At 39.1% G+C, this 24516-nt stretch overlaps 1 protein-coding gene across 2 annotated transcripts in view; it reads left to right on the forward strand.

Annotated features, from left to right (window-relative positions):
* The first annotated feature begins 3396 nt into the window (after nt 1-3396).
* TAF1B (TATA-box binding protein associated factor, RNA polymerase I subunit B) overlaps nt 3397-24516 on the forward strand; it is a 41406-nt gene continuing 20286 nt past the window's right edge. Inside the window, exons 1-8 of one of the 2 annotated variants that reach the window (XM_063125151.1) lie at nt 3397-3480; nt 4955-5053; nt 5521-5608; nt 7374-7471; nt 10902-11000; nt 12227-12353; nt 17919-18084; nt 19746-19845. In XM_063125151.1, coding sequence (XP_062981221.1) covers nt 3463-3480; nt 4955-5053; nt 5521-5608; nt 7374-7471; nt 10902-11000; nt 12227-12353; nt 17919-18084; nt 19746-19845 — 795 coding nt within the window. In that variant the 5' untranslated portion in view covers nt 3397-3462. The remainder of the gene's footprint in view (nt 3481-4954; nt 5054-5520; nt 5609-7373; nt 7472-10901; nt 11001-12226; nt 12354-17918; nt 18085-19745; nt 19846-24516) is intronic. The other variant, XM_063125152.1, reaches the window with a different exon arrangement.

Below are 24516 nucleotides of genomic sequence, written 5' to 3' on the forward strand. Positions count from 1 at the left end.
TGGTAGTTCCTTGTGTTTTTCATATCAACTTGACTGGCCGAATTTCATGATGTTCTCATCACTGTATTTCCATGCTGAGAAAAGCTGCACTACTTGAGTTTCTGCTTGTCATGCAATTACTAAAGGGCCATGACCCCTGCCAGGAAAACCCCTCTCTCCACCCAAAATATAAAAATCTAACTGCAAAAGCCTCAGTATTTAAGAGTGTATTGGAAGACAGCTTTCTGAAACATTAGGACTGTAATCTTAAACCTACTTACTTGGAAATAAGCACCATTTAACTCAATGGGATTTGCTTTTGAATAGATATGGATAGGATTGCACTGCAGGTTTTAATAAAGAAAGATTGCCTTCTCCTGAACAAACCTGCCTGTTACTTAGATAATTCTCTTGAGGTTTTGCTCCATGTACCCATACTTTCATAGAATAGGTGGCTGATAACTGGGGATAGAGCCATTTCTGTGGTGGTCCACACATTGTTCTGGTTCACATAGCCGGGTCATCATGGGTTATTTAACCCACAGTGGCCACCATTTTAAATATGCAACCTCCAGTTGGGGGTTGTGCTGTGTTGGGCAAACCCAGCCATGATGGATTATTTGCGGGTTAAATAACCCTGACATTAACCTCAATTAGTAGTAGGGTTATGTGAGGCTTGTTTAACCCTCAAATAAACCATGACAGCTTGGTTCACACAACATGGCATAACTGGAGGATTGTGTATTGAAAACCAGGCGCCATGGCTCATTGAGGAATACTCTGCCCATGAACATATACTTAGCATCTATTCTTCTATTATTCAGGTGCCAGATGAAGCCTCTCTTATTTCTACGAGCTTTTGAGCCTGGGCTGTTTCTAGTTTTGTCTTGCTTTTAGTCTTTTATATTGTTATATATACTGACTTACTTTAAAATTTTGATTGCAAGTTCCATTGCATAAAAAGCTGGGATTTAAATGTTTAATCTAAACTGATATAATTAACACAATTATATTTAATTATAATTCAATTTAATATAAGTAGAGTTTTTAATTAATCATGACATTGAGAAGTGATATCCATATCTATAGTATTCTGTTCTCACAGTTCTCAAAGCACTTTAATGCTGCAATTCTACATACTAGAGAGTAAGGCTGCAATTTACCTGAGATTAAGAATCATCAAACTCAGCTGCTTGTGGTTACTCAAGTGGTGGGAAAAAAGCATTCTGTACATATGCAAGAAGCATTCTTTCTGTATTATTCCATCATGTGTTCATATGCTAATCTCTGATTTATACTGGTTTGTACATACTGGTCAAACATCTTTTAGGGTGAGATCCTAATGTCCCTGGAGAGCATCCCAGGCACCATGGGATTTTTGGGATTTCCCCTCTCAAAGTCATAGGCTTCAGGAGGACTACAAAATCCTGTACTTCCCCACTCCCCATTGCATCTACCATGGAAAGAACTGCAGTAAAAGTTTTCTGATACTGGAAAAGTGGCCTCAGAGAAGTCAACAATGGGGGCAGGGAGGGGAGAGGCCAGGATACAAACATTCCCATGGCCTCTCCAGGCTCAGCCCTGCCCGCTGGCAGGACACCTCCTCTAGCCAGGGCTCAGACATCTGTTTAGATGAGAATTTGTAGAAAGGGGGATGGAGAGGCAAGAATCACCTCCATCATTACTGCCCTGCCAGCAGCATTGAGGAAGAACAAGATGCCACCCTACCCTACGTTCCACGTACAGAAGTTACACTGGCAGTTCAACCCTACTTTAACAATGACAATGTGGCAGCTGAATCTTACTTCAACATCAGCAATGACACAACATCCTCCACCACACCTAAGGGCAGCAGGTTAGCTTAGGGGTTGAAAGGCAGGGCACACACAGCTGTCCTCTAACACCTGGCTGCTTTACCTAGGCAACTAGGTAAGGCAACCAGCCAGGGCAGGCTAGCAACAAGCAAACAAATAAAGGATGGAAATAGCTGGGGGGCTGCCACTGCCCCCCCCCTCCCCAAGGCAGCTGTCTCACTTTGCTAATGGCAGAGCTTCATAATTGGGGTGTCACCACAGAAAAGATTCTTCTGAAGGCAGCAGTACCTGGAGCAGGGCCTCAGATGATGATCTCAGCAGGCAGGCAGGTTCATACAGGAAATGGTAGACTTTTTGGTACTTTGAGGAAACAGTTCCTAAACGAAAGCATATTATCCACAGTGCGTAATCAAACATGTACATTTTACAAACAAGGTTGATGAAAAACAACTCTGAAGATCAGAATTAGAAATGAGTTAACAAGCTGAGCCAGAACCCTAAAACAGTCCATCGGTTCTGGGTGGTTTGTTAACTACAGCAACAAACCATCCTCGTCAGGTTCACTCAACACAGAAAGCCACTGTGGTGAGGATCATTATGCAAATCTCCCTGGCACAAGCTGCAGGGGAAATAAGCCACTTATTTCTCCCACCATGATCATGTGAACTGGGCTGTGGTATAGCAGCCTTATCATCATGTTAGTGCAGCATTGATTTATTTTTTAAAAACTCACTTTATGGAGCAGTGTTTTGTATATTTCTTTGTATGTCGGCAAATGAAAAATCAGGGAACTGAAAGTTGCTGAATCTTTGAGTTGCTCAATTCAAAATGAACATATTACATATTAGAGCTTTAGAAAATATTTTTAAAAGGTTAGGAAGATTCACACATAGAAATGCATGCTTGAAGTTCAACTATCCCTTTACTGATAAAGGCTCAAAGTTTTACTAATCTTAGAGCAACGCTATGCATGAACACTTAGGAACCTTCACTAATTATGAACATTACTATAAAAGGACAGTATTACTTTCTTTAGCCATTATCAGTGAATGGGTAATTTAGAGCCTACGTACAAATAATCTGCCTTTGAAGCTTGGGCCTTATTCGTGTCATGCCCATGCATGTTTAGTCTGATGCAAGCCTTTCTGAGTTCTATGGCGGCTTACCTCTGTGCAAACGCACATAGGATCAGGCTCTAAGACTGCAATCCTATTATCGTACGCTTCCTTGGGGATATGTTCCAGTCCAGCTTACTACAAAGTAAACATGGCTAGGATCGGGCTGAGGAAAGGCACTCTGCACACACTCATAGGCTTTTTTCCTTTAAAAGCTGCTTCACCTATTAGGCACAAAAAGCAGATTTCGGGATTGACTGCTTCCACAAAATTAGCCCTGTCTGCTTTTCATTCAAGGGTTCCCTTCTGGAAGAGATAGGATCGTGGCAGGCAGTTTTCTTGCTTCTATAACCGCAGTACTTCGGAGCTGTTCCTCTTCCCTTCCCGACGGCGAGAAGCAGAGGAAGCGGCAGCTATCATTGGCAAGCCAGGAACCAAAGTGCTGGAGGTTTTGTTTCCCGGCCGGCTGTTGTTTCTGCGAGCTCGCCTGTACGGCTGGGTGGTTGCCATGGCGCAGCCGCGGTGATTGGCAGGGGTCTGAAAGGGAGCTCGCGATGGAGGAAGAGGAGGCGGTGAGGCGAGGGGCGCTCCGGCGGTTGGGGGGAGGCAGTTTTGAAAGCAGAGGGGGAGTGAGATGGAGTATAGGGCAGGATATGGAGAGGTTTAGGAGAGAGGAGGCCCTGACTAGGGTATCAGGAAGGGCTGGGACTGTAGCTCACTGGTGCTGCACATAGTTTGCGCGCAGAAAGCTCCCAAGTTCAATCCCCGCCATCTCCGAAAGGGCTAGGAAAGAATCCTGCCTGAAACCTTGGGAGAGTCGCTGCCAGTCAGAGTTAACAATACTGGACTGGATGGACCAGTGGTCTGACTCGCTATAATGCGCCTTCCTATGTTCCTAAGGGTAAAAAGCAGAGGTAGGCAACCTGTGGCCCTCAGGATGTTTTGGCTACAACTCCCATCAGCCCCTAGCCAGCTGATGCCTGCAATATTTATTATTTATTTATTTAGAATATTTATATACCGCTCCCCATTGAAAAATTTCGGAGCGGTGTACAAGGTAAAATGAAAATTAAAACGGAATAAAACAGTTAAAACAAAATTTAAAAAGAAGCAAAAATCAGAAATCCAAGGCTGCATGTTAAAGAAAGGCTTATTGGAATAAAGATGTGAGTTGTAGGCAGAAACACGGAGAGCCACAAGTTGCCCACCCCTGGTAGGGGATAAATTTGGAGGGAGTATGTGGGTCTGGTTTAAGGTTGCCATCTTGTTTTATTTTATTAGTAAATGTCTTGTGTATTTAACAGTGGTATAGGCAGAAATTCAAGAGGCTAAGTGTTCTTTTATCCCTCCTCTATGTTCGGAAAAGCTTCACCTGTTGGAGGTTATGCCTGCCATGCAGCTGTTAAAGACTTTGGGAGGGGAGATGTGGTTTGAAATATATGTGTGTGTGTGTGTGTATGAGATACTTAACCATTTCTTCCAAAGAAGTGGTCCAGTGTATCTATTTGCTACTTTAGAATTTATTTTCTGTCTTAGGAGTTTGGGTTTCCAACCTATCATGCAATGTTGTTTTCATATGAAAAATTTTACAATAAAAGAAAATGATAGGGTTTAAAACATTTACACGCAAAAGTTATTATGCTGAAGTGCTATTTACTGAAGGTAAATAAATTAGGTGTCTAAAAGCATGATCGTATGGATATTATTGTTCATACAGAAAAAAGACCTACTGTGTTCAGTGGGAATTATTTCTTGGTAAACATGCATAGAATGGCAGGATGATCCTATGCACACTTACTTGGGAGTTAGTCACACTGATCACAGTAGTACATAATTAAAAAAAATGTTATTTTTAACGTAATGATATTTAAAGGGATACTTACTATGCAGTCCATACATTTTGGTTAAAGAAGATAGCTCACTGAAATGTATTATAATACTTCCCCCCCCTAAATTTTATTACTATGAAATTTTATAGCATTGTGCACCTCTTGGAAAGAATAAACTACATGTGTTCACATTCTCGCATTCTGTTTTTATTGTTAGAGAGACTACCATGAACCTTGTGTAGCATGTTCTGTTGTTGACTGGGGCATTACAGAAGAAGGCAAATATTATTGCAGATCTTGCCACACTGTCATAGAAGTAAGTAATCAACCCTGCTGTCATTTCTTTCTCCACTTCCATTTCCCCCTCAGCTTTAGGTGTAAAACTTTCATTCAAGGGTGGAGAATCTGTGGCCATACACATGTAATTGGACTCAAACTCCCCTAAAGATAAAGTGCATCAATACAATATAGGTCTTTCTTAAATATTGTATGTATCAGCTGACCCTATTGGTTGCAACAAGTCGTATGGAACAATGAATAGCTCTGAATGTGTTTTACCATCGGAAAAAATAATCCAGTTAGTTAAGTAACCCAAAAGTGCATTGTACTGCTTGTTGGGGATACTCTTCCAAATGTAAGTCTGCATCCACGTCAGCTCTAGCATAGAGGCCTGCTTACCTGAAAAAAAAACTCTGTTGCTCGACTGGGGCACATGTAAAAAAACTGGAGGCTTTGGGCATTTTTGTTTAGTTAACCTAATATGCTTTCAAAACTATCTTGCAGAGGACTAGAGAAGTTTTAACTGGTGATGTTACTTCAAATGCCAGGGCACAGTCTATCTCTAGAGGATTAAAAAAAAAGAACAAATTTGGTAAGTTTTCTTTTACGCCGATCTGTTGTATAAAAACTTGGAACATTTATTTCCCCACCATATGCATTTAGCGCAGACCAGCCTTGCAAGGTCACCTCACCCGTTATACTGTGCTCATTAGTGTTTGTTCTTTTGTAGCACAAGGCTTCACAGTCTATACGACATATGTATATTAAAGCTCTTCCCTACTCTAATTTAGAAAACAAAAAACAACCCAGACTTTCTAGTCCTAATGGAAATAGAATGGCAGAAAACAAATCAAAGTTTTCTGAAATCTTTTCAAGAAGCGATCAACTTTTCATAATTGAAGATAACAATTTCGGAATCATAATGCGGGCAGATAAATGCATCAGGGTGGCTGTTTTCTACTTATGAAAATATCTATAAATAATAACTTGAATATTTCTTTGTTTATTTATTTGATTTGTACCCCACCTTTCTATCAAGAAAAATAGCACTCAAAGTTATCTTAATACATTTATAAAGAGCAATCAATGTATTCAGACAAAATGTGCAAATTAGCTCTGGCTTCCCCAGATTAAGGGTGCAATCCTATGTAAATTTAGACAGAAAAACATCCTACAACTTCCAGTATTCCCTGGCCAGCCATGTTGATCTGAGAGATCAGATCTGGATTTTGGCTCTGAATAGACTTCACCACTCTTGCTTCATAGAGTGAGTTGAATGAGGATATTCCAACCCCTGTTAATTACTTTCAACTTCTGGCACATTTTAGGATATGACATGCTTTACATCCCTCATTCATTTACCTTTTCAACAGTAATTTAAGTGGGTTGAACTAAGACTTACCCAAGTCCATCCGTTAAATCTAATGGTAAAATATGCTGTTTCTTCCATGTCCAATTTAAACACTCCATCCATATTCATGCGTAATATTTAAGAACACAAGCAGAAGGGATTGCAGTCAAAGCATGGATATTCCTATCATGCATTCATTTGTTCCTTCTGTTTAAAAAGCAACAAACACACACACACTCATCACATCTTGCGTGTTAATTTCAGTGAGCGTGCTGCCATAACATTATCAAAATAGACAACTGCTGAGGGAGTGCTATTCACTGGACTGTGTAAAGGGAGTCTTCTTGCTGCTCCGAGGACAGTCTTTCCTCCCCTTATACACTGGTGCTTCACTTAAGGCAGGACTTGGACCAATACCCATATTGACCAGTTTAAACTCCACCCACCTCATTATTCCAGGACATTTTTTTACTGCCCTCAGGGCTGAGTTTCTTGCTGATAGGACATGAGTAAGAGTGGGAAAGGATAGTGTTTGTGTAACTCAGGGGTAGGCAGTTTTTGGCCCTCCAGATGTTTTGGCCTATAACTCCTATAATCCCTAACCATGCTGATGGAAGTTGTGCACCAAAGCATCTGGAGAGCTACCACTTGCCCACCCCTGGTGTAACTGGTTGCAGGGATCTAATTTAGCAAGCATTCCCATCCCCTCTCCAATAGCCCACATCCCATAACTTAAACAAGAGCTCTTTCCAGAGGTAGGGCTGTACTAGATCTCATTGGACAGAGCAGGTTGCGTGATGAATAATTGTTTGGATAAGACTGCTTGTCCTTTAAATCTGGTTAGGTAGAGACTAACTGATTAACAGTGGAATCCTGCGTTGAATAGATTTGCTCCCCAGTAAGTAGGTTTAGGATTGCAACCCCATACTCCTAACTGATATAATTTTGGCTTTGACAACCATACGCTATTAACAATAACATACCATTTTCCATTTTTTTATTTTAGATAAAGGCCTGGAATGGTATGTCTGTGAAGGCTTTCAGTACATTCTCTGGAAGCAAGCTGAAGCTTTGCAGTCTTTAGGAGTTTCTAAGCAGATGAAGGTACATTGACTTACTCAAGACAGTAGATTTGTTTGCACAAACAAGGACAAGCTGGAGCAAGCCTCTGGCTTGCACTTTCCTATCTTCCTCTGGTAGAGAAATTTTAAAGCTTTCACTTCTGTTTTAGGTTTAACTGCAGTTTATTGCAATGTCTTAACTCAGACAAACTGTGGTTAATCTTAACAATTAATGTTTTATTTATTTATTGCATTGCTATACCGCCCAATAGGTGAAGTCTGTTAAAACAAGCAGGTTTCAAACTATGGGTTATGGTTTTTTAACAAATCACAGTTAAGATTAGCCACAGTTTAGGGTTCAGAAGTAATGCTAAACTGTGGTTAACCTAAAATAGAAATGGAAGTTTCTAGTTTCCTCCTCCTCTGAGCTTTGCTGCAGCTTGTCCTCGTAATACTAAACCTTGGTGAATGATGCCATTCTGGTGAATACCTAGTACTGAATTAAGAACTTCAGTGGATAGTGAAGCAGATTAGGACCACTGTGGATAATTTAAATGTTCAGTGAAGTTGCATTTGTTTCTGCATTTTGTTTACAGGATCTTCCTCAAGATTGTTTTTATTGTGGGGTATTGCATTTTCCAAACACTCATGAACCTGAGAAAATGTGAGATTCTCCCCCAGTAGTGTATTTGCTGCAATTGTCATTGCAGTATGGAATGAGATTACATGAGTGCTTTGTGAATTCTATCTTCTTTTTAATTAAAATAAATATATCAAGAGGTTATAGTTTGTGCATCTGCTTCTACCCTGTCTCCCACCCAGCCATCAATTTTTTAAAAAATGTTAATGCTTCTTCTTTTTGCCATTAATGTTTATTTTTAAGGCTGCATATCTCCCCTCACTTATGCTAAAACACATGTTGAGTCATGTTTTAAAATATTTAAGACGCAAACAGCACAGGTATCTTTCTGGCAGCAGTGTTATTTCTCCCACATCAGTTATGTGGATGGATGGAATACCATGCTATTGCCACTGAGTGATGTTCCTGTAAGCGCACGTGCAAAGACTAAATTATGGTTGGGCATGCTTTGTCTAATTGGATTCATGGTTTCCATCACTACCGTGGGCTTATCCGAATATACGGACCTACGCACATGATCTGTTTATTGCTTGTCAAGATAAAGGTCATCTGTTGATAGGAAGGTTTGAAGAAACCCCATTGTAATGGACAGATCAGTACTTAATAGTGTTTACATCTGCTGGGACTCTTCACCTCTGGAGGGGTGGGGGGATCTATTAAATTGGTCTGCTCTCAGAGACTAATGGATTCTGGGGGCTCTAACCACTAGAACTGGTGATCCTGTCAAAGCTTTAGTTGATCTGTGGGATGGAAAGATCAGTTAACATGATCACTCCCCCAAGCACCCTTTCCTGGGGTACAGAGCATTGATTCCTCGGGTTTTCAAGGAATTTTTAGCAGCAAAGTGCAATGGGCAGTCAACTAGAATAACAGTAGAGGAAAACTCAGGCCAAATACCTCCAAACACTGGTTAAAGCCATTTTCCTTCTGTGGTGCTTGGCTGATATGAGACTTGGAGGCACCATTCTGCAGTGCTTCCAGTGTTATTTGGCAGGGTGTTTTCAGAATGTAATGTCTGGGGACTTCTGCTCCACCTTTGGGGTTCCTCAGGGCTCGGTTTTCTTCCCTATGCTTTAGAATATCTACATGATGTTCCTGGGGGAGATCAATCCAAGTTTTGGGGTGGGTTCTCCTAATTATATTGATGATAGCCAGCTCTATTTCTCGATTTCAAATCATGCTGTTGAAGCTGTAGAAGTTGATGACTGTGAGTCATTGTCTGGATGTAGGTGAACAAACTGTGGCTTAGCCAAAGAAGACAAGATTTTTTTTAGTCAGTAGACAAAGGTCTTTTTAGTCAGGCTGTACTCCCAGGATTGGAGGTACAGCCTGTTCTGGATGGTGTAGCGTACCCTCTGAAGCACCAGGTATGCAATTTATGGGTGCTCTTGGATCCAGCACTGTTACTAGAGGATCTGGTGGTTGCAAAGGCCAGAGTGACTTTATCTAGTTCTGGGTGGTGTGCCAGCTTTTCCTTGTTGTAGGAAAGGTGGATCTGGCTATAGCGATCCATTCCTTAACCATTTCACATCTTTAGGGATTGTACTTGGAAAGGATGTACAGAGAGCTGTACATTTCCTTACTGGGATTACAGTAAAATGGCCTGACTGTGCATACTATGTTGTGATGTTAATGCCTCTTTGATATTGCCATACCTGTAGTCAGGAGGAATATTGTGCACAACATAATGTTATAGTTAAGCTAGCATTGGGTACATTACCTGATTTGGCTAAGTGGAGGAAAGGAGAAGTCATGTCTGTTTGTTTGAGGTGCTTTTTCTTAAATACGGGAACTTATATTCAGGGGCTGTTAAGTAGCCTATGTATGCTTACATCTTATATAAAAACTGATTTTATAAAATGGTAATTATATCTATCTATAAAATAACTTTTTGTAGAATCATTTTTGTCTCCAACTCTTCGTCACATGGCGCTATATTGGCGAACTTGTCAAACTTTTTTTAATCAACACATTTTTTTCATGTTAAAAAAACATTAACTGTAGATTTATCCCAAATGAAATGTTCAGAAACCATGCTTATATAATCAACATACCTGGAAACCTGTAAAAGGTTTATGACTAAAAATATAACCATTAAACTCCAATTATAGAACACTTTTCAGAATTCATGAATTAGGAAACTAGAGGCAGTATCCAATCTGCTTGTGTGCTAGTGGGACCCAGTGTGAGTGCAATGGAAAGCTAGCACTTCCTAAAGCAACCAGAAACAAGTAAAAATGCTCATTCTGGAATGTAACAGATCAGCAGAACTCACAGAAGGGAACTTTGCTGAACCTGTCCTGTTGTGGAAATTAACATTTCAGCTTGTTTCCAGGGTTGCTCTAGGAAGCAGTGGCTTCCCATTGTGCCACTATTAGTGGAGGTGCACAGGCAGTGGCTGGGTTCACACAACACACTAACCCATCATGGGTTATTGTGTTGTCTGAACGCAGTGCATTTTCCACAGAGTGGGTTACCATGTTTTCTGAATGCAGTACGTTTTCCTTTATGTGCTTTATTTTTCTCGAACAATTCACCTTGAGAACTCATGGCTTCTTGTTGTGCTGTTCAGGGTGCTTTACAAGCCACATCACATGGTTAACAAGCAACCCTGCAGAAAAAGCACTGCATTTAGACAACAATAACCCACCCTGCAGAAAAAGCACTGCATTCAGAGGACACAATATTCCATGGTTCAACAATAACCCACACTGGGTGGGGTAGCGGTTGTGTGTACCAAGCCAGTGTAGAGTGCTGCCCTGTATTTGAGATCCTAAAATGTGTGTGTAATGTATATATAAAAATCTGGGTGTATCTTGTTTGTTTTTATCAGGATGAAGTTCTGTCTAATTTTTGGAGAAGATACCTTCAGAAGAGCAAGCAGGCTTATTGTGAGAAACCTCTCAGTGATGTTACTCATGATACTTTACCAGTAAGTTTGAAGTTCAGAACTGTTTGAACAACCATATTCTTTCTATATTGATATGGTTCAGGAGCACTTAAGCACCTAACTTTGCACCTAACTTGTAAATAAATTCTTACATTATGGCAGTGCTCAGAACCTATATTCATGCTATGAGACTCAACTCTTAAATACACTGCTTTTCTGGATATTTCTATGTTTTACTGACACACACACAGATGAAAAGTAGGTAAAAAAAACAAAAGCTTTCCCCAGAGTGGTAGCCTTGTTAGTCTGTTGCAGCTAAAACAAAAGTATCTTCTTGCACCTTAAAGACTAACAGATTTTGCTATGGCCTAACATTTTGTGACTGGAGCCATTTTGCTAGATGCAACTGAAGAAGTGGGCCTATAGTCTATGAAAGCTTATGCTAAGTAGGCCATTAGTAACCATGAAATATACTTAACATTTAAAGCTGTTTACTTCAGATTGATGTTGATTATAAATATTCTGTTTTAGCTATCTTTGTGGCATTAAATCCAGCAGATGGAGCCAAATGTGCTATTTTTCAGGCAAAATATATAATGCTTAATGTCTTCTTTCAGACAGTATTTTCTAGCCCATTACAAAGTGTGGGAGCGGAGTTTGTGTTTATGTATATTTCCTCCCACAAAGGAAATAAGATCTGATCTTGTGCAATACTGAGTTAGTATGAACCCAGGCTGTCCTCCACACTATTTTAACCCAGATTTGGCTCAAGGTTCAGAATAAACTTCTTGTCAGACCAGCCTCAGTGGGAATAGATGGGAAGAAGGGTACACATGATCATGCGATCACTATCTGAACCAGCCCGGTGATTTAGCACAAAATTATATGTAGATGTTTATCTTCTGACTGCATGAGAATATTAGCATGAGCTAAATGTCCCAAGAAAGTTGTGACTTTGGAAATGGCAGATCGGTTATATATGAGAGAAGTCAAGTCTTACCTACAGATGATTTCTTTGCTATTGTGTTCCTTCACGTTTAAATGAAATGACTTCTCCCCCAAATCCAGCTTGCTGCCATGCAAGATGCATAATTCTTGAATTGTTTATATCGTTAGGCATTTTTTATGGTTTATTAAAGTTAACTGATTATTTGTCTGGTAAAGTTTGTTTTAACAAAGAGAGAGCTGCTCTTGAAGATATACCTTTATGGATTAAAGCTGTGCAATTGGAATCAGACACCACTGTTTTATTTATTTTTGAAAAAAAGATGCAGACTACAGATACAGAAGAGGAGTTAGACATTACTAAAATTCTTAGTTTGGCTTCCTCTGCAACTGATACAGATATGGCATCTGAATCTAGCTTTGGAGGAGTTTCTTCTAGCAAGACATCAGGTAAGGATAAATGTACCTTTAGCAAGTTTTTTATGTAATTAGTTTAGATACGAAATTACCATATTGCTTGTTTGCTGTGGGTGATTAAAACGCATTTTTGGCTGACTTAATGTATATAACAATCCCAGAAAACATTAATTGTAATTATAATAATTAAAAAAGAAATTGTAGCCTCCTTGGCTTCAATGAAAATTCTGAAAGCATGGTAGTATTGATCTGTTTTGCACATAACGCTAATTCATGGGTTAAACAACTCATGAATTGGCAGAAGTGAGCAAGTGCTCCTATCTGCTTGCCACATCTGCCTTGTATCTGCTTTCTGAAATAAGACAAGAACACTCTATTCTTTGGTTGTTAGTCATGATGGCTGAACCTGGCACTCTGGGTTGTTGAAAGTTAAACAATCCAGAGTTTTATACACCCTCCCCAAAAGGTTCAAACTCTGGGTTGTTTAACATTCAGCAACCCAGATTGCTGGATTTGGATGTCATGATTAACAACCAGGAGTGGGATGTTCTGGGTTCTTTCAGAAAGCAGATGGAAAGTAGAAGTGGTGAGTGGGCAGGAGGCAGTATGCTTGCTTGTTTGCACTCTGCTCCATGGGTTAAAAGAACCCATGGGTTGTTACTATGTACAAACCAGGCCATTGTGTGTTCTAAGCATCAGCATCAGATGCAGATGCTACAGTGACATGTATCCTAGGATGGAGCAAGGCTGCTGAAGTCATGAGGCTAAAGAAGAGATGGAGAATTTGGACCTGAAGAAGGATTAAGTGGTTGGTAGGGTGTGGGAGACTAGGCACATGGGCAACTAGTACAGAGACTGAATACTTTGTAAAGTTCAGATGAGGGGATCGTTTCTGTGGTTGAACCACTACTAAAGCAAAGATCGGCAGAGTGGGAGCTACTTCTTGGAAAAGTAGATTTTACAAGAGCATTTTATGGCACATGATGGCACCTGGAGGTGTGGTCTACTACACGTTTTTGTGGAACTAGTGAGAATATATGCCTTTTAAAAATAAGACTCCCTTAGTGTTCATTGTTTAAATTATTCTGGCTGCCCATGTAGGATTAACAAATGTTAGTTGATAAGGCACAAATGTGGAAACTGCATCTCATGTGTGTTTTTATCATGCAAGTCCTAGCAGTATCCTGGGCAAAAGCCTTGACACTGTGTGATCTTTCTTGCTAATAGTGTGTGTTTTGAATAAAAATTACAAAGAGCACCTGTTTCTAAAAGGAGGCTTCTGCAGGTGAGCAGTAATGGGACAGAAATTAAATATAATTCCCCAGACTTCAGGGCTACATATTTTACCATAATACTAATAGCTGACAAATGGAGCTTTAAATCTGTTTCTGTAACAATTAGGTATTATGGGATGCTTGGGGTTTTTTTTTAGATGTTTATCTGTACTGACTGTCAGGTCATTGTTCTCCAAGTTGGCAGGTTGAAACCCTCCATTTGGTGCAGTATATAGACTTTGTTTGGGAAGCCTATTAAAATTGTAGGTTGTTATGACATGTCTTAAATTGTATGTTGTGTTAGATTTAATGCTGACTGTCTAATATGCCCTGCATAATCTAGAACAAATAAAATGAAAAGCTGCTGTATTAACATGATGGCTACGACTAGAACACAAGGATTATTGTAAATCAGGCTGAATGTGGAGCTAGCAATACAGTTTCTATCATCGGTGCTCTTGAGACACAGCCTATACATGGAAAAGGCAAAACTGATGACTGAAAGGATTAACTGAGGTTCATACTTCTTCTTTTTTTTTTGGTGACTCACATATATACAATAGTCATTTAAAACAGCTCTTGTGTTTCATTTAAGCTTTCCAAAGCCATGCACTAAAGGGTGTTTTTTGAGTAACTATTTTCAGTTGCTTTGTTTAAAAGGAATAAAGGCAAAGTAATACTTAGTTTGGTGGAACTGCTGCTATTAATAGTTTTAACACATCAGTGTCCACACAGTCTTGTAGGAAATGTTAGATTTTGGGAAAGCAAGCCAACACAATGCCATCAGGATTATGGAACACATTTGCATGTAACTTTTTGCTAGATCCTTAATAGAAAGTTACCAGCGTATGGGATACAGTTGGTGTAACATCTGGTTTTCCCCCTCGATCATTCATATTGTGGCTTGATTAAGCACCTCAGGGGAAAGCGAACAAACAAGCAAGAGCCACCATGGTTTAGAGATTAGAGTGCTGGGCTAGGACTGGAGAGATCCAGGTTCAAATCCCTATTCAGCCATGAAGCTTACTGGGTGACCTTGGGCCAGTCACTATCTCTCAGGATAACCTACCTCACATCTGGCCAGAGGCAGTATGGTGTATTCTTCCTGGTACTCCTTAGAGCAGTGGTTCTCAACCTGGGGCACTCCAGATGTGTTGGACTGCATCTCCCAGAATGCCCCAGCCAGCTGGCTGGGGCATTCTGGGAGTTGTAGTCCAACACATCTGGAGCACCCCAGGTTGAGAAAGGCTGCCTTAGAGGAAGGATGGGATATAGTTGTAATAAACAATGACCCTTAAAAGAGCTTGAAATAATAATAACAATAAAAATGAATGCCTTCTTGTCCTCAGTATTTTATATTGCTATATATATTGTATATAATACTAGCTGATATGCCCGGCATTACTTGGGTCCGAGAATACTGTTTATAACATTTATTTGATAAAGAATAAATTTCTCTGCGATTTAATCATCTATAGTTTAGTTGGGTTTTTTTTTAGGTTGGTTGAGTTAGTAAATTGTTTTGTTAGAATAAATGGGAAATTGTGCTAATAAGAACTATATTTTAAATTAGAGCTTCGTGATAAACCACATTTTTTGTTTTACCTGAAATGTCTACACCTCCCATCATGCCTTGGCTGGAGCAGCCATTTAAACTTCAAAAACAATCAGAACACACAACACCCTTTCCACCATCTAAAAAAGATGCAAACCTAAGAATATGTTTTCAAAATATGCCCAGCATTGCCCAGATATCTGAATAACATATTAGGGAAGCAGATCTCAGTGGACACGGGGGACTGTTGTATGCATGTGCTCTGAAGTTATTATGAAAAAAAGGAAAGCAGCCAGAACACAGAATACTTTATTGGCATAATTTATTATATAATATCTACATTTAACAGGAGAGCCAGGATGGTCAAGGCCACTGCTGACTTGGCCTTTTATCTGACATACCTGTGCTCTGAAGACACACCATGGCACTTTCTTATTTTTATTTTTTTAGTTAAATGGTCAACCCACCACATGGTGCTCATGGCATTATGCCACTGCTATGGAGCCACATAGAGGATAACGCAATTTTTCAATATCTCCTGAAGAAATTTTATTTATGGAATGTCCTGAAAGACTAATAGCAATTTGTACTGGTCATGACCATGAGTCAAGTTTGATAGCAAGAGAAGACTTTTGGGAGTTCCACCCAAGGCTTGCTGGGAGTTGTAGGCATAAGCCTTGGATTTTTATTAAATTCTTTAAAAATATTTTAAATCCAAAATTTCATGTTTTTAGATTTTTCTGATCCATGTACATGAAACCTGTCTGGGTGAACAGTATTAAGGTAGTACCATATGTGGAAGTGGGTAAACATTTCAGGACATATGTGACACACACACATACTTTCCACTTTATAGGTAGAGATATAAAAATGTGTGTGAAGTTAGGCATTATGATAATTGAAGATACTCTTGAATGATATAAAATAGGTTGATGTATGTGTGGCCTTCATGCAGAACTTTGGCCTCACATGCTCTATTTGCAGGATAAAATCTGAGTCCCTAAGGAGTAATAGCTGCTTATTTACAATGCCTCTTTTTTTTTAATGTTATGACTGCAGAAGAAAGAAGCAGTTATCGCTTTCTCCTACCCTTCTTGTGGTTGAATGTTTGTATTGCATTGATTAAAATTTATATGTATTAAGTATAAAGTGAACTCTTATGATGTGGCGTTCCTTCTATTCTTTGAGCAATAAATTTTACATTCTTTCTAGGTGGTCCATGTTTACATTATTTTTAACCTAGTATAAGCTTAACTTGTATAGAACAGTTGTACTTTAAGTAAAGCTACTTATGCACTTAATGAATTGTTTTAATCTTTAAAGATTACGTCAATTCCTGGCTATGCTGAGAAGTGAAATCTTTTGTAGAAATTTAATCTGCTGATATGCTCATACACAGCTTTTGAGCCATCTCTAATTTGTGGTTTCGGCAGCTTTCTTGATCCTTTCGTTCTGCATTTCCCATCTGTCTAGCTAGGAAAATGCCTATGTTGGTGTGATGAGATTAGCTAATATGATTTGAAAACAAAGACCCCAGTTCCAAACACACTAAAGTTTTTATTTACATCACAGAAAAGGTGATGTAAGAGAGTGGAGCAATGTCCCTATGAAGAAAGTTTACAGTGTTGGAGCTGTGGAGAAAGTGGATAGGAAGAAGTTTTTCTTCCTCTCTCAAAATAATAGAACCTTGGGAAATCCCATGAATCTGAATAGTGGGATATCTGGGGCAGAGAAAAAGAAGTACTTCTTTACACACTGCATTGTTAAACTATGGAATTTCCTACCACAAGATGTGGTCATGGTCACCCAACTTGGCCAGCTTTAAAAGACGGCTGGACAAATTCATGGAGGGTAATGCTATCTATGGCTACTAGTCATGATGGCTAAGCTAGTACAGAATGCAGCAGCTCGGCTGTTGTCAGGAGCTGCCCCTTTTCAGCGTGCAACTCCTTTGCTGAGGGAAGGGCACTGGCTGCCTATTGGCTACTGGGCTAGGTTTAAGGGTTTGGTACTACTGTACAAAGCCCTAAACAACTTGGGGCCAGGATACCTGAGGGGTTGCCTTCTCCCTTACTAACTATTCCAGTCACTGAGGTCATTAGAGGGCATGGTCCTGGTGATTCCACACGGACCTATGGCCTGACGAGTTCATCACAAGAGCCTTTAGTTTGGTGCCCCCCCTTTTTTAACTCCCTGCCTCTGGAGGTCAGGCAGGTGCAAACACTGTGCTGCTTCTGGCACTTCCTGAAAACAGCTCTTTTCCTCAACTGAAGCATTCCTCAACTGACCAGCCACCATTTTTCTTTTTCTTTTTTTGCTATTCTGTTTAAAATTGAACAATTTTAATATTCTTATATTTTATTCCTATGTTCACCACTCAGGAATCTATTGTAGATATGCAGCGATATATAAATATTGTAAGTAAGTAAATAAATGCTACCATCAGGTTCAGTATGCCAGTTGCTGGGGAACATGAGTGAGAGGGTGCTATTGCACTCATGTCTTGCTTGTGTGGGCTTCTCGTAGGCATTTGGTGGCCACTTTGGGTTCGGAATGTTGGGGACTAGATAGCCCTTTGATCTGATCCATCCTGTACAGCTCTTCATGTGTACTTCTGGATTTAAAGACAATGCAGACTTTCTCCTCTTTCACATTGTTTTAGCATTGTTTACTTCTCTGCTTTTATCAAGGTAAGTAAGCTGCTATTTGGGACAAAGTATATTGTGCTAGAATTATTAGTTTTTTAAAAAAAATGTTTCTATGTTAAAGTCAACTCCGCAGGAAGATCTGTCTGGTCTGGATCTGTGGATGGTAGATTGTATTTAACGAAATGGAAGAAAGGGGACATCAGAATGTCAATGCCGATGACCCTGGCTTTTTGCTATTTGGCATTGCTCTGGCTGAGAGAATCAATGACATTATCAGATCTCCTAAGGTAAGAACAATGTCTAATGAAGCATTTTGTTTTTAAGCCTACTATTGGTTTTCTATTTAAGTATAGTTTTTTTAAAAAAATTGTGCAGGAAAATAAAATATGATTGGCTATGTTGTATAAGATTCACCACATGTTTAGGTCAGTCATGAATAAATAGATTTAAAATATTCATCAGCCACATTTTAACAGAGAACTCTTCCAAAGGCAGATTACTAACACAAGTAAAAATAATTCATACAAGCAGTACAACAATGTAGGTTAACTAATACCAGAAATTAAAGCTAGGTAAAAAACAGCCTCTTTTAATCCCCAGACACCCAGTGCAATGAAAGTATTTTCACTGGTCTTTGAAAAGAAACCAAGGACGTACAAAGTACACTCATGGTGGTCCCGGAGAAGAGCAGTGATAACTTGGTAATTTGCAACCTTTTCAGGCGTGGAACCCACCTCTAGCCTAAACATGCATTTTGGAATCCAGTTCTTATTTATTTTTTTCATCATAGTTGTGTCTGGATGTAGTACTACTGGTGTGCTCAACCTAAAGTCAGGTTGCGACTCAAATCATGGGTCCCAACACACAAGTTGGAATATGTAACTTGCAGGCTGTCTGCACATGGCCGATAGTTTCGCTTTCAAAGGTGTCCTTTGAAAAGGGGTCTGAACCCCTCCAATTCAAAAATCCTCTAGCCATTACAAGCCCAGCCCACCTCCTACTCTGAATTTTGACTTGGCCCCTAATGCTCAGCATCAGCCTTCTCATCTGCTAGTTTTCCCTTCTTATTTATATTTATTTATTTATTTATTACATTTTTATACCGCCCAATAGCCGAAGCTCTCTGGGCGGTTCACAAAAATTTAAACCGTGAGGAACATGATAAAACAACCAATAATCTAAAAACCCAAATACAAAATATATAAAAAGCACAACCAGGATAAAACCACACAGCAGAAATTGATATAGGATTAAAATACAGAATTAAAACAGCAAAAATTTAAATTTAAGTTAAATTAGGTATTAAAATACTGAGAAAATATAAAGGTCTTCAGCTGGCGATGAAAAGAATACAGTTGTAGGCACCAGGCGGACCTCTCTGGGGAGCTCGTTCCACAGCCGGGGTGCCACAACAGAGAAAGCCCTCCTCCTAGTAGCCACCTGCCTCACTTCCCCTTCCCCACAGTTTGCAAAGAAGAGGGAAATTGCTGCCAAGGCTAAATCCCACTGATGCATTTTCCGTAGCCTGGGATTTCCCCCACTCTTTACTAGTTCTTTACTAATTTACTTCCTTACTAATTGACAAAGAGGAATAAAAATCTAGGGTTAAGCAAAGGGCTATTTCTTCAAAGCAGCTCCTCCCTCAGCAGTGATTGATATTTCTGCATAGGCGCACCCACTCCCACCAATCGGTCCAAGTTACATGACACACCCATGTAACAGTGCAGTATTGGCAGGGTGTGAAGGTTGGTTGTGTGCTGCAGCCAGTAGTTTTTCTAGTTGTACTTTGGCTCTCATAAATTAAAGATATTTTAAATGTCATATTTAGCAGGGATTAGAGATTTTAGTCACGTACTATGTTGTTTTAGCTTTGTAACTAAATTTTGGCATGCATATTGAAACAAATCACTATGTACATATTGATTTTACTTCTACCCATTTCACACAGGCTGGTAATGGATGGTCACATTCCTTATTTGAATGCTTATAAAGATTTCCCAGAGGAGATGAAGATGTATGGGACTGACTTCAAGATCTTTCATGAACAGGTAACTAGTGTTCATTCATTCACCTTTTGTGAAAATGTTTATCACTGCATGCATGTATGATTGGTCCGATGAATTAAAGTAGATATTCTTAAATGATTTTACAATTTTTTAAAATACTTGTAGCAATAAGCCTTTCCCTCCTTACTACTTATATTAGGATTCTATATTTGAATATATTCTATATTATTTTGTAGTTCACTTTAGAAGGCCCATGAGCAAAAATCACTGTTACTTCAACTAGGAAAAATATTAGTTGTTAGCTCTGTAGATTGAAAGCACGGATGAATCTACTATGCTATTATCATCACTATGGCGCTCCTAGTGATCATGCTCCATTGTTGGGACTCTACAGTTCCCACAGTATTTCAGGTTTTTCACCAACATGTTTTGCGTTGTTGTAAATTGTGCCCATTAAGAATGCATTTTCAAGATGTGCAGAGGTACCTTTCTTTAGCAATGCATTGAGCATGTGCAAGTATCAGTCAGATTCATAGGAAAGAATTGATGTTGAACTTGAATCCAAGTTCTTCCTTGCCTTCCTGGTGTGGAAAGTGAACAGCAATTCAAGGAATCCACTTCATGTGCAATGTGGTAATGTTTTGTTTTGTTTTTTAAAAAAGCTTTCTTGTAAATTCCTTGCACTTTCCCCCACCATTTCATTTACCTCACTTTGCTCTTTTTCTGCCTTTTGTGCCATTTTTACCATCTAGTTTTGCTGCTCCTCTTTTTCATTTTGGTCATTTGAGGAGCAGCTAGCTGTATTCTCCCTAGTCCAATATCAAGTCCATCAAGTGGAAGAGAGAATATTCATTGTAGAAGATCCCAATTGTGCCAATGTAGCTTCCTCCATGTAGCCCTCATGTCCTGCTGTTGAATTTCCCATAGATATCTGGTTGACCACTATAGGAAACAAGATGCTGTGCTGGATAGGCCTTTACTCTGATCCGTTAGGGCTCCTCGTATGTTATCCAGGATTTAGAGTCCATACTACTAAGCCACTGGGAATCAGCCATGACTGGTCAGGCCCATACAGATGCTTGAAGAAGCAGTGGAGAGGAAGAAGTCTTGACATCCCACAAACCCTACCATCATTGCTCTTGCCACAATTGCAATTCCCATCCTTGTAGTGGACATGTTTCCCTTCTTGCATGTGAAAGATAAATGAGTCTTAGGATTACCAGACAGAGTAGTACCGAAGTGGGGAGACCCCTCCTGCCACTGTTCTTCAAATAGACGTGCATCAAAGCTCACTTCAGTGGTGGCTAAAGCAGTGATCAAAGGCTGTGACAAGCATTTGCATTGTTACCACTGATCTTATTTATTTATAATATTTATATACCACTGATATAATAAAAATTTTAAGCAGTTTACACACGAAAACACTAAAACCCATTGTTAAGATAGATACATAACACAATATAACAATAAATATTTGCAACTTACAACAACAAATAAATAACCAACCACTGATATCTAGCCAAGTTCCAAACACAGATTTATTTGACACTGACTGTGTGTTGGTTTGTGGGCAAGAAGAGAACTCGGAAGAACTTTGTGGTGGTGTCAGCCCTACTCATAGGCAAGCACAAGAGACCACATAGCTGAGTATCCTGCCAAATGCCATGCTAGTGGCATTGTTTCTCTTGCCTTTATGCAAGCTGTTCTGTTTCCAAAAATGAGAGGAACCATTATTGCCTCTACGATGCCATAATAAAATTAATGACTAGGCATTCTGTATAGATGCGTGAGGACATCTTGAAGTCATTCAAGGTTTAGTGGTGTTTACCGTGTGTTCATTGCATCCAGTCTTATGCGCTCCTTGATCAAGAGTGAGAGGATCGAGCTTCCCACCTTCACCTTGCCACTCCCCAAGATTTCTCAAATGTTAGTGGGATCTGTTATGTGTGCTGCAAGTATCTCATTGATCACTTCTTATGTGGAAAAGAAAATATGTAAGTGATTAGCATTAGCACCTCATCATGAAATCCTATTCCTACAAGGAGATCCTGTAAAAGATGGGAATCTTACCCTCCTTTTGCTGCACATTCTTTTCCCCATCCCCAAATCCTCCTACCCACACCCCAGAAGATCTCATCCTCACCTCTAAGCATATTTTGGAACTGTTGTCACTGCCAGAGCCATTGCCACGGAAATATGGTGCCACTGCAGTAGGAGTCATCCACCATGACTTCTGATTCCATGGCCTTTGGCAACAAGCAGGAGGCGGGGGAAATATATTTGTGATAGTAAGCCATGCTGCTCAGCACTTGGAATGGGAATTCACCACCTCCACATTTTACCTGGAGAAAATTTCTGACTGTATTTGGGAAGATTCCATATTGTTCCCCCAACAGATGTTGGCCTAATAAAAAGTATCTCCTGACTTATTTAGTAATATTATAAAATTAAATCAAGTATAAGCTTTATAAATAAAATAATCTCTCAAAAGTATTCTATAACTCCAGTCAAACTAACAAATTCAAAATATAAATAGATAAATATCAATACTGTGAGAATATATCTAGAATAGTAATATAAAATTAAATCAAGTATAAACTTTCTAAATATAATATTTAAGCAACCTTAAATTGTGCCCAACAATTTTTATATGAATTAACATTATCCTGGACCTTGTTATTCTAAATGGAAATAAACAGAATCCACCTGTCCCACAAGTTTATAGGGAGAAAAAATGTTTTCTTGCTGTCTACAGCTACATTCAAACTAGAGAATTCAACAGAAGCTTTGGGTTAATTAAATGTAGTTCTTGAGTTTTTTTATATCATTCTAGTATATACCAGACAAAGACAAAACGTTAGTATATTGGTTTGACATCTTCTAAGTAATTCTAAATTTCTGCCTACAGATCACAAGCCTTCTTAAGAGTTCTTGAAGGATAATACCTATTACCTTGTTTGGCCCACTGCCATAGAATTTCAGCCATCTTTTAGCTATAAATGAAACATTTTTGTATTTGAATCTTATAAATACTGTGGGCATAAAATGGCTTTTAAATATGAATCATATTGAATATATTTCATCTGCTACAGGCTTCATATAGCATTATTATTATTATTATTATTATTATTATTATTATTATCTTTCTTGCTCATGGCGGTTTTTCTAGATGAACATGATGGGCTTTGCCAAGCCACGCTGTCTTACAGATTCAGGAATTTCCTGTCAATTGAGCATGTTTTAATTATGACTGCTTTCTGGATGTTGGTGTGGATATATTTTGGTAGGTCCAGTTTCTGAAGGTTTTCTGTATATTTTTTTGATGTGATGCCGGTGACTGATGTGACTAACGGAATAATTGTGACCTTTTCCTGTTGCTATAGTTCTTTGACTTCCATGACCAGTGGTGTATATTTTTCTCTTTTCCTCTTCCTTTTCAACAACATTTTTGTCATTCAGTATTGCTATGCTGATGAGGTACGTGTATATTTCTATGACCGTTATGTCTGGTCGGATGCAAGGTATTGTTCTGTCGGTATGAATTGTTCTGTCCCAGTATATTTTATGATCTGCATTTTCCAAGATTGTTTCAGGTGAATATGTATAGTATGGTGTAGGTTGTTTGATAAGGTTGAATTTGATGGCCAGTTGTTGGTGAAATATATTTGCAGCTGTATTGTGTCTGTCCATGTAGTCCATTTCTGCCAGGATTTTACATCCTCCTGTTAAATGGCCTATTTTTTCTTGGAATTGATGGCATTTCCTGCATAGGTCTGATGTTACATTGTTATCTTTTATGATGTATTTTTGGTAGTTCTTGATTGCTATAACTTGATCCTGTATAGCTATTAGGAATCCTTCTCTTTCTGGAAATAGCTCACCCTTCCTGAGCCATTTGTACGATTGTTTATTTCTGGGTTCTGTATTATATTGTAGTGCTTCCCATGGCGTGCTTTTTGAGCCCCCTTTTTTTTCCTCTGCGAGTGAGAGTGGTTGTGCTTGGTCTTTGTTTTGTAGTTCCAGGTTAAGTGGGTTGTAGCTTTTATCTGCTTTTACTATGGCGTTATGAATGGGGGTGTTTTTAGTGGGGAAGAATTCTCTAAGTGATTTTGTCTGTTTAGCATGGATTGTGTTAATGTCCAGCAGACCTTTTCCTCCTCCTTTCCTGCTGATTGTTATTCTTTCGATGCATGAGTTGAAATGGAGCATGCGGTGTTTTGTGAGTTCGGTGCAATTGAGTCTGTTTATTTCTTCGAGTTCAGTGTGTGACCAGTGTATGATTCCTAATGAGTACGTGAGGATGGGTATTGCGTAGGAGTTGATGGCTTTGAAAATGTTTGAGTTTGGATTTTAGGATTTGTGATAGGTGAGTTTTATATTGCATTACTAGTTGAGTTTTTACTGTGGTGTGATTGATTTTTGTGTTTTGTTGGAATCCTTAGTATTTTTATGTTTCATTTTCTTCCATGTTATCTAGTGTTTCGTTATTTAGCATTTCTGCTGTTTCTTCTTCTTTCCATTTTCCTCTTTCTATGTGTAGCATACCAAATTCCATTTTCATGTCTGTCATCAGTTCTTCAGTGATTTGCAGGAGACCTTTTATCTGTTTCAGAGTTGAGGCATAGTTTTTGATATCATCCACGTACAGGAGGTAATTAATTCTGTGCTTTGCTTGGTTTTGGTGTTTTATGTCGATGCTGTATGTATTGTTAA

This window comes from Elgaria multicarinata, chromosome 4, assembly GCF_023053635.1.
Source record: "Elgaria multicarinata webbii isolate HBS135686 ecotype San Diego chromosome 4, rElgMul1.1.pri, whole genome shotgun sequence".
NCBI classification, from domain to species: Eukaryota; Metazoa; Chordata; class Lepidosauria; order Squamata; family Anguidae; genus Elgaria; species Elgaria multicarinata.